At 38.6% G+C, this 18,641-nt stretch overlaps 1 protein-coding gene across 6 annotated transcripts in view; it reads left to right on the top strand.

Annotated features, from left to right (window-relative positions):
* LOC307171369 (transcription factor COE3) overlaps nucleotides 1–18,641 on the top strand; it is a 104,002-nt gene that overhangs the window by 20,962 nt on the left and 64,399 nt on the right. For all 6 annotated transcript variants that reach the window (XM_079892958.1, XM_079892960.1, XM_079892962.1 and 3 more), the window contains exon 6: nucleotides 4,863–4,931. In XM_079892958.1, coding sequence (XP_079749084.1) covers nucleotides 4,863–4,931 — 69 coding nt within the window. The remainder of the gene's footprint in view (nucleotides 1–4,862; nucleotides 4,932–18,641) is intronic.

The following is an 18,641-nucleotide window of genomic DNA, read 5'->3' on the forward strand; positions in this document are numbered from 1 at the left end:
ATTGTGATATGACTGCATGATTGCAAACTGCAATTTAATTAAATAAATGTATACCATGTTCTGTCTGAATACTCGTTTCTGATTGGCTTGAAATAAAACATTTTAATGCACTGGTAGTTCCAAGTCAGTTTAATCACCGTTCTAGATTAAGGTGCTGCTTTCATTGAAGCGCACACACACACATACTTGCATCACTTGCACACAGAAAATTTCATGAGCACAAAAACTTGTCCAGTGTGTCCCATGACATAAATTAGCTTCGCTTCTGTATTGCAACATTAAATTACTCAGCAAGGAGATTGTAATGTCGCTGTTTTTTAAGTAATTAAACTCACAGCTTCATTAATTGTAGAGAGACGCTGAACAGACGCAGGTAATTCACGCACACATCTCTTTCTCTCTCTCTCTCTCTCTCTCTATCTCTCTCTCTCTCTCTCTCTCTCTCTCTCTCTCTCGATAGGCTAATTCATTCAAATAAACGTTATAATTCAATCACATAGATGTAACCTATACTTTATCTCAGAATAATGAATTCTTTCCAAATATAGCTATTCAAGTTATCTGGTGAAAATTAACAAAATATTGCAGTGTCAGATTTTTACAATATCTTGCAGCCCTACTACCGATGCAGTTTGGGTCCAATATTTTTTATATATTTAATTAATGTTAATGTTCTTTGCTTTGCTCTGACAGAGAATTGCCAAGAACAGAGACAGTCAATTATTATGGGGAGCATGTCGAGTTATTAAAGTGTTGATGGGAATTTCAACACATTCCAAATCATTAAGATGGACTTTGCTAATTATGTTCATCACTGAAGTGATTCCATCTGGCTGCCACCAGTGCTACATAAATCTCACAAATGCTTCACCCTATAAAGTGGACATCATCACTTCCAGAAAACTCACCTGTTTTATGCCACACAACAGAATGTTGGGTATTCTGTGCTATTTTCTCCCTCAAGGAACCGAGCTTTCTTGTAGATGATTTCGAAACAGGTTCCATTTCCATAATGATGGCTCAGTTTGAGTTGGTCATTATGTGATTGAGTGTGATTATTAACTGCCTCCCCTGATGAATGGTGTGTTTCCATTCGCTAATGAGAGCGAGATGAGAGATATTTCCCCTGTCTCTCACTCCCAGGTGATAGAACTCTTTATCAGGGCCCTGACGGAGTCTGCCTCACCTGCAACACCCATCAACAGACTGAAAGCACAGCAGATGTTCATGGCAAACTTGATGTTCTTGTCCCAGACGTGAGGATGAGTGTCCTATGGTCCCTTTCAGGTTTAATAAATAGCAATTGTTTTGGAGATCATTTCCTTTGTGTGGTAAATGAGCTTAGCAAATGACTTTGACAGATTAATTGGCATATCTTGTAAGCAGAGTTACAATATTGCCACATGAACATACTCACAGACACCAAGAGTTTTAAAGAATGTTGTTCTGAGATTTAGCTGGTTTTCATGGCCCCATTAGCTGCTTTGTAACCATTAAAAATGAATTTGCTTCTATTGACAGAACAATTTTTTTCAAAAACCCAGAGATGTGTCGCGTTCTCCTCACCCATGACATAGTCAATGCAAGTCAATTCATATTTACCTCTCATTTCCTAAGACAAGATCCTGAGACCTCTATAACAAGCACAGCTTTTCTCACATTCAAAGCACTTTCAATGCTTTATTAATTCCTTTTTTATTATTTAATGTGAAAAAAAGTATTACTCTTCATATTACTGATCACGATTCACTATCGTATCGCTGCATGAGAGAGGCTTTAGAAGAATATTAATATACCAAATAAATTAAAATGGGAGTTTTTATTTTTATTATTTGTTATATTCTCCCTGTCTACTGCCTTTGAGGGTTGGGTACTGTGTCCATCAACCAATCAGTCTGTCGTTATGTCATTTGCAGCTCAGGGGATTGACTTAAATATTTTAATGTGGTAGGTGGTTATACATTTTCAAGATTCAGACTACAAGTAAATGGATTGATTAAACAGAAATGTTTGACTTACAAATGACAGTGTTTTTTTATAGATGGAAATAATATGCCCCTAAAAATCAAATCCAAGGTGCAAATTTAGCTTCTTAACTGAAAATGTAAAAGTTAGAAAGAGTCTGGTGTTCTCCGTAATCTACCGTACAAAGGAATTTGTCATGGGACAGGACTTGATTTGCCTTCAACCATTCAAGGTCCTTCCTGGTCATCCCAATGACTTGAAATTGGCACTTCAGAGTCTCCAAATGAGGCATCGCAGCAGATAGTTGGCATGGCGCATCTACAAACTCATGGCGCGTGGTGCACAGTGGGCACGGACTGGTCTCTGTCCGCCAGCCTGGATGAGGATGCTGTGTTGGAGAGGTCTGTCATCGGCTCTCACCCTCCAGTCAGGCAGCCTGGTGCATATGATTAGCCCTGGCTACATCCTCCCTGTGCCTGACTGGGTAATTACAACACTTGCCCTTTGAAAACAAGCCCTCTATTGACATCCATTCTCTCTGTCCTTCTCTATCGTTTCATGTCTTATCTTACCCCTTCAGCATGTTCCACTCTATCTGATGTTAGTCTTAAGATTCCCCAGGGAAGCTTTGAAGGCTGTTTTTTTTATAAGTCTCGCTCTGATATTGCACCCTCATCCGATAAACCCACCTTTCTAGTTTTTGAGTGAATCTACTTTAGTATACCGGAGGTCCATCTGGTGGACTAGTGAGGGCCACTGTGGAGATAGCAAGCTGAGTAAGTAGCTCTTAAAGCATCTGTTCCTCAATCTATGTCTAATCAGTAGGAGCGACCAGAGTAGGTGCCTCTCTACAGCCGCACAGCTTGTCCTAAGGTTGGAGCCGCATTTGTTTTCGTGGTTCTGGCCCTTCGTCATTAACCAAGCCAGGGCTAGTCTACTCAGACCCTGGAGGGAATGCCATTAAGGCCACATTATGGACGCTCCGCCAAGGTTTGTTTTTGCGAACGGGGGCCCGGGCCTCCCTCTGGACCTGGCTGTGCTCCTGGGGTCCAGTTTGTTTATAACACTTCTTTCGCAGTTTGAGGAGGTTGTCACCACAGCCTCACCATTGGGTTTCCAATGCTAATTGGTCTCCTGGAAGTTTGCTAATGGTTCCAAGTAGCTGGGGGAATAAATTATGGTGGCGCGCACTATGGCAACAGTCACACACACAAAGAACAGGAAAACAAGGAAACGGTTTATGTTTTTTCAGGTTCTTAAAGATCAAACAATGTGATAAATGATTCATAAAGTCAGATCATTTTGCATTCAGTGGCTCTAAGTGAGGATTATTTGTCAAATGGCAATCTAATGCATGACAGCATGAAGAAAGTAGGATGAATATATCAGGAGTCTTAGTGGTCGGAAAAATCTATACAATATGATTTGAAGTTATTGCTTAGCTAATCTTAATCGAGGGTAAGGATTTTTTTGTTTAAGCATCTACTTCATCATTTTATCAAACTGTGCAGAGAAAAATGGAGTAGGTACACCAACTCAGTGTCTCCCGCTTTGTTATTCAGGAGTGCTGCTGCTTCATGATTAATTATGATTATGCTTAGTCATCATTCATAAAAAAATCTATATTTTCTTTAAATATGTTATATTATAAAAATATTAAATCATATTTTTGAGAATAAATATTGATAGATAGATATGTATATATATATATAGATAGATAGATAGATAGATAGATAGATATGTAGATATATAGATATATAATATTATAATATATATATATATATATATATATATATATATATATATATATATATATACAAATATTATATAAAAAAAATGTAAACTTTTTTTTCTTTAAATATATTTTTAAGTGTAATATTTAATATTTATGTGCATACTATAGTTAGGGGGAAAATTATTTGGGATTATTTATTATATTATTAGGCCCAAATTCTTAGGGCTATTGCTGTCTCTTGCTGCAAAAAACTAAATCCTGCAGGAAGCACTACTGCAACACTATTTCTCTTCTGACTGATGATCTCAAGCTGATGAGATTAAACTTAATTGGAACCATTTTCACAAAGCAGGCGGCACCAGTGGTCTCACCAGTTTGGTTGGCAAGGGGTGAATGGGCAAGGCGGGATGTATTTAGGGGAACCACATGCCACCAGATGAGGTGCCAGCCTGGGGCGAGGGCATGGGCAAGGGCAGAGGTGATGACAGTGTCGGAGAGGAGCATTTGGGAGAGAGCCGCTGCACCAGGACTTCTCTGGGTGCTGTCCAAACTGTCAGAGGCTGGCTGAGTGACCTTGGCGGGGGCCCAGCCCAGCTGGAGCACAGGGCGAGAGGAGAAAGAGGGCGACCTGTCAGGCAGCCACCAGCTTGGAAAGACTTGCCGGTCACCACATAGCTCCATCCCTACCTCTCAAAGAAAAGAGCAGAGCATTTCTTTTAAGCATCAAAGCAAATCTCTTTTCTTCTGTGGTCTTTCAGAGAGCTTTATGTCCTTTTTCTTTGGTTCCAAATCAAGTCACTCTTCTCAAATTTTGTATTTAAAAATCTAATTGAACATCAAGCTGAAAAGAAAAAAGAAACAGTCATTTTTGTGTTTCTTGCTATATATAACCCCAATCATAAAAGTGATTATGTTTGTTTAATAAAAAATCTGTCATCCAAATATATTATATATTCTTTGTAAATACAGGTTAAATTGAGATTATTATGCAACTAATTGCAAATTATAATGTTGAATGTTTGAGTCTATTGACACCCTATGTTTTTGGTGTTGATTCAGTATTGGTACTGAGGTTGCAGTGGCTAGTATTGCACCAAAACATTTTGATATCGATCCAACCCTATTAGATAGGCATGTAACTTATGTCTCTTATCCATTTCAGCCGGTGTTGTGACAAGAAGAGCTGCGGGAACCGAAACGAGACGCCATCTGATCCTGTCATCATTGACAGGTAAGAACATCTTGTATCTTCCTCTTGCCCCCCAAAAAGGAAAGACGCCTGCACCTACTGACACCTGGATATTTTATTAATGTCCATTTTGGGGGTAAATCCTCAATCAGACTAATGAGTGAAAGATCATTTGCGAAGTTTGTATACACATTCTCCTCTTGACAAATGCAGCTCTCGCAGGGGTTCATGTGTAGATGGAGCGGTAGGATTCTGAAACATTTGGGGATATTGAATATATTGCATAATTCCCATCCTTTTTGCACCCCCCCCCCCCCCCCCCCCCGGGTTAATGCCACATGTTTTTAATTTTAGGTTTGCTAACTGCTTATTCCGTTCTGAATACGTTTCTAAAACTCTTTACCCTGTTGACTGGACTTCTACCCACTAAAAGCATCTGTAGGGAGGTTTTGTAATGACTGGAATGGAGTAGACGAGATTGTGTGAGAGAGTATGCACTTCCAAACAGGACAGCAGTGAGAGTGTCCTCCTTGGGCACAGGGGTCATTACCAAATCCATGTTGGCTCATTAGACTGGCCTTGGAGCGTATCCAGCGGACAGAAGTGAAGGGAGCCGGAAATCAGTGACCCTCCCTCTTTCTCAACACACACACACTTACAAAAGCGCATACGCACAACCACACACGAAATCTTCTCACCTCTAGCTGCCATGGAGTGCATCTGATTGGTGTAAGGTCCGAACCTGCAGAGATGATGTCACCTTTTCATGCTCTCGGTGTCTTTTATGGAATGTACCATTATTTAGCCGCTCAGTAAATGACAAAACCCTGCAGCCATTATTGCATCCACGCCGGCAAACAAACTACCAATAATGCCAATTTACTAACAACCGACTGGGCGAGAGAACCATCAAAGGCGCGACAAAATACGACAAAAGCGTGCGCGAGAGCGTTTGAATTTTTCATCTCTCTACAATGAGGCTGATATTGCCATCTGAAATGTTTCCTCTGGGAGTAGTCTGAATGAATGGCGCTACGTGGGGGCTGAATCGCTGATGTCTAGCTTGTGTGTGTGTGCCAGCCACATCCGAACTCCTCATTACGCTGACCAAAACCCATTCTAAAGTGTTTACGGGTGACAGCGGATGCGTGTGATTTAAGGCGGACCGGTCCATACGACTGCATTTTAGCGCCCTATTAAGATGGGCAGTATTTATAGGAGCGCCGCCCTGAGCTCCTTAAACCAACAGATAAATCAGTTCGGCGCGAGGGGCGGCCGCCGGCCCACCATGCAAATCAGCTGTAGCGCCCGTCACTGTAAAAGGCTTAATGACGGCCATTCATTCTGCCCTCCACAATCTCTACCTTTGTTTCAAGCACAGATCTGCTCTGTAAATCAAGACCTGCTGTGCACGGCTGTGCGGCTCCATGCATCACAAATAAGAGCCCTCGGACGCGCACGCGCACGCTTGCATTAGCACAGCCAGGCCTGGTGGCATTCAAAGGAATCATTTTTCAACCCTGCCTCTCTGTTAGTTTGGTCTCATCAATTTTGCCCCATTGATCGTGATGTTTACTGCTAATGGAGACGATAAACAACAGCAAACAAAAGAGCTTCACTTGATTCTTTCTGATTTCGGCCCATTATCGCCTGTCACAGGAAATAAGGCAATTGCGGCGACACGGTCACTTCCTGTCCTGTTTCAGCTTCGTAAATGCGAGTCTATTCACTTGTTAAGGGTTAAGTACGGGTCAGAAAGGTCAGGGGTCGTATCTCACTACCCCTTTACTTACGCAAAACTGGAAGCACTTGCATTACATGCCATTTATAGATCAAGAAGTGCTCAGGCAAGAGTTAATTTGTGATGGGCTGGATGAAATATTGCTCTGCAAGCTTTAAAACAGGTGTTAGTACAAGCTAATTTTGCAATTAGATTGTCCAGAGAGTTCTCTTAGTTGGACAATAAATTGTGCAGCGCTGTCAGTGCTTAGATGGGTTCGGTCTAATTACCTCCTTTTTCCTCTCAACCACCCAGCCTCAAACATGATCATCATAATTCGCCTCTATGCTTTTCATTTTGAGTCATGCACAAAGAGAGAAATGAGATGATAGAAAAGGGTTAACATCCATTTCCATGTGACCTTCCTGACCTTTGCTCCATGTCTATGTTCACCAGTGTCTCTCCTCTTATCTCTTCATCAGGAAAGCATGTTTTCATGAAGGTCCTGTATAGCATAGAATAGTAGATGTGTGAAAGTGAAGGGAAAGCCAGTTCTTAAGATGCGTGTGTGTGTGTGTGTGTGTGTGTGTGTGTGTGTGTGTTTGCGTGGAGTGGAGCACACAAGTCTGAGACCACATTGAAAATCTGGCAGAAAAAAAAAAAAATTTTAAAGGAAAGATCAATTTCTTTAAAATTCAACGTTTTTACTATTTTGATAATATAATTTGTTAAAAAGAAATGTATTAGAAAAATGGGGAAAAAAAATATTATTTATACTTAAGATTTTATAGATATATTTATAATATTAAATATAATATAAAAAATAATAAAAATGATATTAAATGAATAAATTAAAACAAAAATAAAAAAGAAATATACAATTATTTTAATATATAGTTATTTATATTATTAATATTTCCTTTTTTTTTATGTAATACACATTATATTACTATATCCAAATATTTTTAAATTAATAGTACAAAATAGAAGCATTTTCACAACTGGTCCTTCTCTAAGGAGTTATCTCTCTGCTTTATTATTTATATGTGTGCTTGTGTCAGAACTTAAACCCTGTGTTTGTCTGTCTGTGTAAGATGGTGTCTATACAAATGTGCATGTGTGTCTGAACTTCAGCTTAACCCTTATTTTGAATGTTTGTATGTGATAGGACTGTGTGTGTGTGTGTGTGTGTGTGTGTGTGTGTGTGTGTGTGTGTGTGTGTGTGTGTGTGTGTGTGTGTGTGTGTGTGTGCTTTGTACATATATGTGCATGTCTGTGTCAGAGCTTAACCCTGTGGGGGTGGCTGCTGGTTTTTGGTTATCAGCCTCTCTGGACTCTTCCCAGCAATCGCGTTCTATTGATCGAGCTGCTCGCCCATCGGTGCCGGCCAGATTAAGAGTATAGATTTGCAATAAAAGAAGGACATTACTGGGCAGCCTGGGTAAAATTGAAAAAAATGATGAGCTCTTGGAAGTGGAGATGAGTCAGAGGCAGAACAGAAGGGTGTTAAAGAGGCAGATTTTATGTATGTGTGTGTTAGAGACATATTACAGGCGGACACTGTACATGTATGACATTATACACTCAGGACCAGGAAGTCTTAGCTCGTTTTAATGTGCTTTAATGTGGAATGTTAAGAGGAGTGATGCAGCTTTTTTATTGATTAACCATTTTTAGAGTAATAATTTGCAGTCAATCTTAGCTGTCACAAAAGCAGCATTTTATTACCATATAAAAACACTTCTTAAAGGTGAAGTGTGTAATTTCTGCACAACTAGTTTTAACAAATGGAGTTGCAAAAATAACACTCCTCCTGTCTGACATTGGTAAAATAATGTTTGCCAAAAAATATTGTTCAAGTGTTTTAGGTTGGATTCACACTAGGCCTGTATGGTATAGAGGTATGTTTTAGTGTGCGTGTGTGTTTTATATGTGAAATATGAATGATCATGGTGTAGGGGCAGGTGGCCCGTTTGGCTGGTTCAATAATTCAGTATATCCTGTCCCTCACAGGAGGACCCGTCTTGCCCCCTATTCCGCTCTCGCACACACTTCTGTGGAATAGAAAAGGAAAAACAGGGGAACGGAAAGAAAAAATGAAAGAGAGAGTGAGTTTTGAGTATTCTGCAGTAGCACGGCTGTTAGCCCTGGTGGTGGCACTCTGATAAAAACAGTGACAGATGCAGGTGAAATGAGGCCAGTCGCCATGACGATGTGGAGCGTAAAGTTCCCATAGCCATTCTCGAATGGTCATCTCTCATTAACCCTGAGTCTATTGAGCCGTTTTTACCCAAAGCACCCCCATCAACCGTAGAAGCGATTGCGAACACAATCATTCCTGTGCTTTTAGCCTGGACTTTAAAAGTTATTATGTTTTTTCTGCCTTTTCTGTATAGTAAATGTCAAGAAATGACAGGAAATGATGGAAGAATTGGATAATGACATGTTGCGGGTCAACTGAGACCCATCACAATTACATTGCGATCGCAATAAAAAAAAAAATCCCCAACCTTACACCACAGCTCAATGTGTCTTGGGCCACGATTCCAATACATATCATATCTTACAATGTCAGCACTAATTTTGCAACCACGACCTAATGTGTACGTGTGTGTTTATCATAGCCGTAACACGATGATGACCTTGAGTGGCCGACTGAGAGGATTGAAGGGAAATACGACAGTCGCTGTTTGTGCTGTAGACCTCTCCTCTTACACGCGGGCTATCTGTTTCAACTCTCGCTACACCAGCAACACAGCCAGGCCTGCAAATAGAAAGCCACACAACCACAAGCACCTTCCCTCTCGGTTCTGTTGTTACAGGCTCACCCTCTGCCACACAAGCCTCCAACAGAAGGTTAACTCACTGTAACTTATCTGGAGCACCAGCTTCTGCGTGGACTCGGATGTTTACTGTCTTGTTGTTGCAGTATCATCAGTGTGAATTGTGTGCCACATATGAAGACTTTCACTGAAGAAAAATCTCTTTCACTTTATATACAGTATATATTTATATATATTGCATGTTCTAATTGAATATCTGAGCATTTTTAGGTATTTGTTCGTGCATTTTTTTTTCACTTTTAATTTGTAGTTTTATTTATTTTTATATATATTTTAATATTTTAATTAATATTTGTTGATTTTTTTATTTCTATTAAAATCATTTTATTTATTTATTGAGTATTCAGTTACATACATTTTATATTTTTCAAATTTTTCTCATAGAATGTCTGTTTTTTTTCTCTTTTCTCATTTTCCTCATGGAATCTCATTTTTTTTTTTTTTATTGTTTTAATTTTAAATATTAAAAAAAAGTACTTTTTTTTGTTTTGTTATATGCATCTACTGTAGCTAAAAATGTTCTTCATACCAGAAGTTAAGCTATTCAGTAAATGAGGTTAAGCCAATGTAATTGTAAGGTTGAGAGCAAACATTTGTTCCTCTTCGCTGTTGACATTTTCCATACATGTAAAGAGCTTTGAGTAAAAGGCCTGCACTTGTATTTCTTCACTTTAAAACAGACGAAGCAGTCGTTTCGGCTAGCAGGAGTTATAGCAGAGTGAAGGGCATCTGTAGTGCCTGTTTACAGCTCTCTATGGGGAAGTGTTGTGTTTGCATCCAGAGCCTGAGGTGAGATGTGTCTGGGAGCCTGTGGGGCCGACAACTGTAGGCCCAGGCTCAGTCACAGCCTGCAGAACGGCCCCGGGGCCTGCAGAGATGGATGTGCTCCTGAGGGCCCACTCTGATGGAGAAAGAGAGAAGCAGAAAGGCATGAATAAAAAGAGGGGAAAAACCCAAACAAAACAACAACTACGCATCTGTCAGTTCTTACACCATTATGCTGGTTTTCATTCCTAACAGTTCAACTCCTTTAGGGATGCTGTTAGATGCTCCCAGCAAGAATCTCCAAACAGCCAGGTGAGCATCGCCTCCTTCCAGTGAATGGCAGAGTGTGTTTGGGGTCATGGGAATCTGATCGCCCCCCTCCAGCAAATGTGGAAGTGTTGCAGCTAAATCCACCCCTCCAGTGCCTGTCACTAATGCTAGCATTATCCCTCGCTACCCCTCTGCGAGGGAAAAGCTATCGATCGCTTCTTCCTCATCCCTCTGTCGACATATCGCTGCCTCCTGCGGGTCTCAAAGAAGGAACGCTGGGTGCTGTGTAATCTGGGAAAGTAAACACAGGCAGGGGTCCTCTTAGCCACGCCCCAGTATTGATTTGACTAAGATCATGCTGACTTGTCTGGGATACCACTGAACTGGACCTGAACCCCGAGTCCGACCCACATTCTGGGCTACTGTATATGATCTCAGACTAAAATCTGATGAACTATGAATTTTGCCTAAAACTGCCCATTAACTCTGGTAAAATCTCTGTAATTCACTCTCTCCTGTCTCTAGGAGGGCTTCGAGATATATATATATATAAATGTCGAAATAAAATTGATATTGCTTAGTGCGATTGTCAAATCACAGAGGTTGTGATTTAATTAAATATATATATGCACTACCGTTTTCAGAGTTATGTGCGCCATTTACACGTGTAGTTCAGGAAACAATAGTTACTGTTGAAGAAGTTAAGGTGTAAATATTGGTATTGTAATTTTACAGTAAAAATAGTTATTTTTATTACTTGAATATTTATTTTACAGTACAATATTACAATATTTCTTATTGTCAATAATCACAATAATCAATCAAAATAAATATAATTTTATAGTTGTGTTAAATTACTCATATTAATATTGAATTTCAATTTTTTGGAAAAAACATTTTTCAACTCTAGAAAAAATTGGTTTATTATTTTCAGTCCGAAATTGCTAGTAAATTTCACTAATAATTACAAAGAAATGGAAAGTAACACATTGAAATAAATGTTTCTTTAAAAGTAGAAAGACTGAAATAGTATTTTCTTGTAAAACATACTCCAATAATCTTTGTTTTATTTACAACTTCAACAAATATTTTTTATTAACAGTAAAGCTTTTAATGAAGTGAAGCTCGTTTACATTAAAAGGATTTTGCAATTTAAAAAGTCTTCAGATTAAAAAGTACTTTTTCAGTTGTTGTTGTTTTTCTATGCAGATGAACTCCCCAACAAAATTACCCAAATTATTCAATCTTTCCAAATATAGCTATTCAACTCCTATGGTGAAAGTTCCTGTATTTTTTAATATCTCAGTATATATCGCAGAAAATAAATATCGCAATGTCCGTGTTTTACAATATTGTGCAGCCCTAGTCTCTAGCAACAAATAATTGATCAAATTTGTCAATTTCAATATCAAATACATCCAGCGTGCTTCTACCCACTCTCTGATAACTTTACCCCCTCTCACCTTAGTAACGGAACGTCTGCCCAATTAAAAACAGCCCTAATGAGGCCCTGCTGTTTTGCATCAGAGGGTTCTGTGCCATGGTTCATTAAGGTGGCTCTCTCCATGGTGCTGATTCTGGCTAGCAGATGTGAAGGGGGTTCGCATTCTCCTCCTTAAGCTGCTGAAAGGGTAGAGCGCTACTGTCGCCCCATAGAGATCCAGACCAGCATGGGGCTCCGTGCAGGTCATGGTCTGGTCAAATTGCAGATGTTCTCGAGAGGTGCTCACACATAAGGGTGGTTTTGAATACAGAATGCATCTACGGTTAAACATCAAAATCAAAAGTAGTTCTGACTTATCATATACCGGGATATTCTACCTTTTTTGATTTTTAGTAATCAATTTAGTTGTATACCATGGCCTACACTGTTATCACATTTTGTCAAATCAATTTAGAAAATTTATGTGGTTTAGATAACATAATATTTTGAATTTCTGTTGATTAAACCAATATCCTTCATTGTATTAACACATTTTTTTATTTTATTTCAATGAACTCAAAATTTTAAGGCAATAAGGTTACTTACTTTAAGTTAAACCAACAATATATTTTTTACAGTGTAACTACATGTAAAGTTAGACAACATATTTTTTCTATTTTTTCTAAGTTTTCATATTTCACACTGAATATATTTCCTCATTTATTTGTTTTGTATTTGTTATTATCATAAAAAATTTGCTTTAGCATTTTCACTTTTTCTTCTCATAGAATTTCCATTTCGTTAAATTTGTTCCTCATTGAATATCTGAACACTTTTTTTCTCACTTAATTATTTGCACTTTCCTCATTATATATCAGAATATTATTTCCCCCATGTTCAGTGAATATCCAGTTTTACTCTGAAATGTCACATTATGGAAATAAAATGGGTTGCAAACTCTGTTTCATGCTAATATAGAACTATGTGGTGTAGGACCATTGAGATTATACTGTGACCGTTAGGTTACAACGTGACAAAAACAGATACCAGTGGACCGACAGAACGTATTATCACTTGTTGTTGGGACAAAAACTTGATGAGATACACAATTTATCGCTTTTTGTTTTATCAGGTTGTGCATGGTTAGGACACAATGTTATGTCATTGAACACAATAAAACCTACGGTAGATAAACGGTAACAAAAGCGGAAGAAAGGTCGTTTCACTTTTAGATTTCCCAACTGGATCAGGATGAGATTTGTGAGCTGAACTCTACAGGTCCAAATCTAGTCAACCTCACAACCTAAATCCCACACAGCTGAACAGCGGGACAACACAGCGGTATAGAATGTCCTTGATGAGGTTTTGAATGAGTGCGATTTATTCTCTACCACTCCATCTCTGCTTTCTTCTTCCTTTCCTTCCTGTGTCCTTTTGGTCTCTCACTGTCTCAGGGTGCAATCTGGCCCTGACATGCCCAGACCAGCCTATGAGCGCAGAAAGAAACAGAGACCAATGGAGAGGGGTGTGGAGGACAGAAGTGATGGTGTGGATGAGGGTAGAGGGCAAACGAGAGAGAAAGGCAGGGGCTGGATGGAGGCAGGTGGAGAAATGGAAACAGAGTGAGAATGGAAGAGGGGGAGGGATGGAGGCCAGAGAGATTGGAGAGAGAAAGAGGAGCAGATTAAGAGGGTATTGATTTCTATATAAAGATCCATAAATCTGATGTGGGCGACCGTGGCAGTGTAGTAGCCAGCCACAGGAGACTGCTTTAGGGACTGAGCGTTACATAATCACCAACGTACTGTACAGACAAACACGCATAGACCCTTCCATTGAGATGTTATATTGTTTCAATGAACTGCTGGATACTCTTACGTTGAAATGCAGAAACAGTGATCTTATCATATCAGTTAAAATCAGCCAACAAAAATGAAATTACTCTACCATTCAAAAGTTTGGAGTCAGTGAGATTTTATAATATTTTTAAAAGAAGTTACTTATGCTCATTGGTGTTATTTTGAAATTTTATTACAATTTATTATGACCGTTTTCTGTTTTAATATATTTTAAAATGTAATTTATTCCTCTGATGCAAAGCTGAATTTTCAGCATCATTACGCCAGTCTTCAGTCTCACATGATCCTTCAGAAATCATTTTAATATGCTGATGTTGAAAATTGTGCTGCTTAATATTTTTGTGGAAACCATGCTAAAAATATATATATATATATATATATATTTTTTTTTTATTTTTTTTTTTTTTTCATTGTTTTGGCAATTATTTGAAACAAAAATCTTTTGTAACATAAATGTCCTTACTGCCACTTTTGATCCTTTCTAAGTATAAGTATTCATTTCTTAAAAAGAAAATCTTTCTGACCCCATACTTTTGAAGTTTAGTGTATTTAATAGACAATACTTAATATATATATGTATGTATGTATGTATGTATGTATGTATATTAGTAAGTGATTCATGGCCTTAAAACAATAATGCTAGGGTGTTGTAAGCATTTTTAAGGCCATTGTTATGTGGTTGCTAAGGTGTTCTGAAAGCATTTTAGGGTTTTGCTATGTGATTTCTATGGCGTTATGGGTGGTTGTTTACTAGAACACACCTCAGATCTCCAGATATGGCTCATGTCTCTCCTTCAATGTAGGGTTATACGTTATATGTAAACCATAAATCTGAATGCTTAGAAGAGTAATATCACACTCAAAAAACAAACAAACAAAAACAAAACAATACATGGTTTAAAATGTGTAAAGGTGTTTTAATAATTGGTTAGAAGTGTGTTAAATCACTAACTCTAAGTAGGAGCAATTATAATAGTGCTGCTTGCCTTAAGTGCTGTAGTAAACACCACTAATTAGTGTTCACCACTATATAGAGAGCTTTCCCCAGAGCAGACATTGCTCGTGATGAAACCTGGCTCATGTGTGAGTTGTGGCGGTGTAGTTTATTGTGTTGGTATTTGTCTGGGTTGGCCTTTGTTGTGTTATGTGCAATGGACATAGATCTCTCGTCTAGAGCCAGAGGATCATGTATATTTGATGCTTTGCTGTTGTTAGATATTTTAACACTGCACACATGTACAGTATGTGCACATAGTCACAAATACACCTACTTACATTAATAGTGTCATATGCATACATTCTCACATAGGCATGTCAATTCTCATTCATACTCACACACCACACCGTGCACACACTCGTTTGCTCACCTAAAGCTACATACACCTCTTATTAGAATTTTATCGGCCCTGTAAAAAAAAACACACCCTCTCTCCCTTTCCAAACGAATACTGCGTCTACATGCAATTACACACACACCTTCTCTGTCTGTCTTTCTTACACACACGCACACACACACACACACCGTTTCTATATTTCTCGGTCTCTCCAACAAACACAAGAGTGCACGCACACACTCACACAAAACACAACACAAATCAATACCAATTTATAATTCAGGATTGCTGGAGTTTGGGTTTTAGGGCAGGCCAGCATCCAGCCTTCATAAATATTACAGTGTTATTGACTGGATCCGAATGAATTGGAGATTTTTTTTTCTTTCTATCTCCCTCTCTCCTTGCCCCCTTTCTTGTTTCAGGGTGCCGAGCAATAAAGCTTGCTTTTATTTATTCCCTTTGAGTTGGAGATGAGAGGCCTAACTGGACAACAAATTTGATCCTAGGAATGAAATAAAGTGGCTAATGGTGGGCAGAAGTCCCCCCCCCCAAATCTGTGGAGAGTAGTATAGCGTGTGCAGGGATCGGGATAAGTGGGGCGATTTGTCTGAGCCGTGTCCCCTCTGGTTGCCAGAACCGGGTGCACTTTCACACATGGATTTATGCCCTAAGTAAAAACACATTGTCTTGTAATACATTGATCTCTCGGACTGGAGCCAGGGGTGCAGTCTCTAGTCTCGACCACCAGAACGGAACGAGTTTTTGATAACTTCAGTTAACTGTAATTTTGAATTTGTAAAAAAAAAAAAAAAAAATTCAACCCATTAAAATTGTTACATTTAAAAGGTAAAATTGAAACTGCCTTATATTTTGAAATGAAATCAGTTACACAAACTTTTTGGTCCACTTTGAATTTAATTATTGATGAAGAAAATTGAGTGGGAAGCCTGGAAACTGGAAATTATTGTGACAAGGACCAAATAAGTTGGTCCTCATGGCAATAATCATGATGATGAAATAATTTTTACAGTAAAATTCCAGCTTATTAGACGAGCCATGTTCAAAGGTGATGTGAAATCGAATATATAACACCATATATGGTCTACAGTTATGCTAATGAGATATATTGGTGGAAGAATTGTTTATTGTGAATTTTTCGTATAGTCTGCCAGATGAAATCTTCTGTATGATATATTTGTTGTTAGGCATGAAAAAGGCTTGTTATATACACTTATCTGATTGATTTATTGTTATAATTCTTATTGAATTGTCGGTACTACTAATTTAAATAATAATAGTGATTAAGGACACTCTGAAGGGAAATTTGATGCAAGAATGAACTGTCTCCTGCAAGAATAGAGTGTCTCCTGTCCTGCAGTTATTTTCAACAGTTGGGAAGTTCAGAGCTGTCAGGCCTGTAGAGGTGAATAAACTGAGTGTGCGAGTGTGTTTGGGGAAGATGATGTCTCTAACCCTCTTCAGTTTGCGTTCCCTGGCATGTTGTATCCAGACACAGTGTGAAGCACTCAACTTGTCCAACACACACGGAAAGAACTGGTTGGTAAAGTCCGGTGAAAACATTCGCACACACACACACACACACACACACACACACACACACACACACACACACACACACACACACACACACACACACACACACACACACACACACACACACACACACACACACAAACACACACACACACACAGGGTTCAGTTTTCCCTGACCTACCCCTCCTCCCACCCCCACCACGCATCTCCTGGGGAGTCTCAGCCGATGAAAGAAAATCAATCATGTCATAAAACAAGGGAGAAAAAAAGAAAAGAAAAAAGAAAAACCTGTTTTTACCTCTGCAAGTAAAACCACCAGCAGCTATAAACTTTACTGATACAACCCCAGTACCACACCACACACATGCACACACTGTACAAATAAAGCACACAACAATTTAAGTTAGTGTGACTTAATGTTTGCCACCCATTTTGCTGTAATTTATTTATATATATATATATATATATATATATATATATATATATATATATGTAGATGTATGTATATATATATATATATATATATATATATATATATATATATATATATATATATATATATATATATATATATATATATATAATTATTATTTATTTTTTTTAATCAATGGATGCTTGGTAAAAAAAAAAACATTGTATGGACAATAGATGATAAGCAACTTTTAACATTTTGATTAGTGATTACAAAGTCAAACTATTTGATTTTCTCTTGAATAACGTGCACAGATGAATTGTTCACAATAAGACTGGAAATGTGCTTTTAGATGTAAATGGGGTTGAATTGTAATTCCCAAATAAAAGTATACATTGAAAAAAATTATTACTCACCATAATGTTCCAAACTCATGACTTTCTTCTATAAAAAAAACCACACACACACACACACACACACACAATAAATGATGAATTTTCATTTTTGGGTGAACTATTTGCTTAAGGCTTTTTCACTTCCACACAGAACTTATATATTTACATATTCTTGCTTGCACGAATTCAGATGCTTACACACACACACTCTCACACTAGACTAGAGGCCGGGTTGCAGGGCTAGTGGCTCCAGAGAGAGGGGGGATTTAGGTTTGCTCGTTCTCTTCCAGCAGTCAATACCGAGCTCATCAACCAGCCCGTTTTAATCCCTTAATCAACCACAGCGACTGACGCTTAATTGGGCCGAGAGTCCAGTAAAGATCCCTTCCTCCACCTCTGATCCTGTCAACACATACATAAGGGCCACCGCTCACCCCTCACGCATCTTAACCGTGCTGCAGAATCTACCGGTAAGACACAGTCAGCTGAGAATAAGAGTTTCTCGATCAGGGCTTTACTGTCTGTGTGATTGACTGGACTTTCAAACATTGCTGCAATACTAACAAGCTTACTAAGAGATCTCCACACGAGTTAAGCTAGACCTTAGAGACATTTAAGCCAGGATTGGTAAATGTACCTGCTGTTTTGTATCCCTCATTTAACGGCAGGTTTTTTCCAAAGTTCCTTAATGATAACGGATACATGTAGAAGCCCAAGTAAAACCATCTGTTTTTCTCACAACACAGCTTGAGCTATAGCAGGTCAAATCTATGGAGTCTCCAGCACACACCCCCACTCTACTCTTGCAAACCGCCCAACAAAAAATGAATTTATTGATTTATTTCTGACCATACGCATGATTTTTCCTATTTTCCTACCTGAGCCGAGTGATCTATATGTCCCCTGACGTGGGGTAATGGCCAGGCTGACTATACATACTGGCTCTGAAAATACCACCAGACAGGTTCACTGGTGCAGGCCTTACAGTTGGTGCCTCACCATAGCTACAGTCTGCTTGATTGGGTTTCCAAACGAGCCAAGGAGGTCTAATATATTTGGAGAGAGCTATCCGTTAGCATTCCCATTCATTCCAATGGTTGGCGCATAGTCACTCCTGAAATTCCAGAAACTTAATTCCAGATTTTTTACCTAAGCCATTTATGTGATTGGCCTGTCT

The sequence above is a fragment of the Squalius cephalus genome (genome assembly GCF_949319135.1).
Source record: "Squalius cephalus genome assembly, chromosome: 14".
Lineage (NCBI taxonomy): Eukaryota > Metazoa > Chordata > Actinopteri > Cypriniformes > Leuciscidae > Squalius > Squalius cephalus.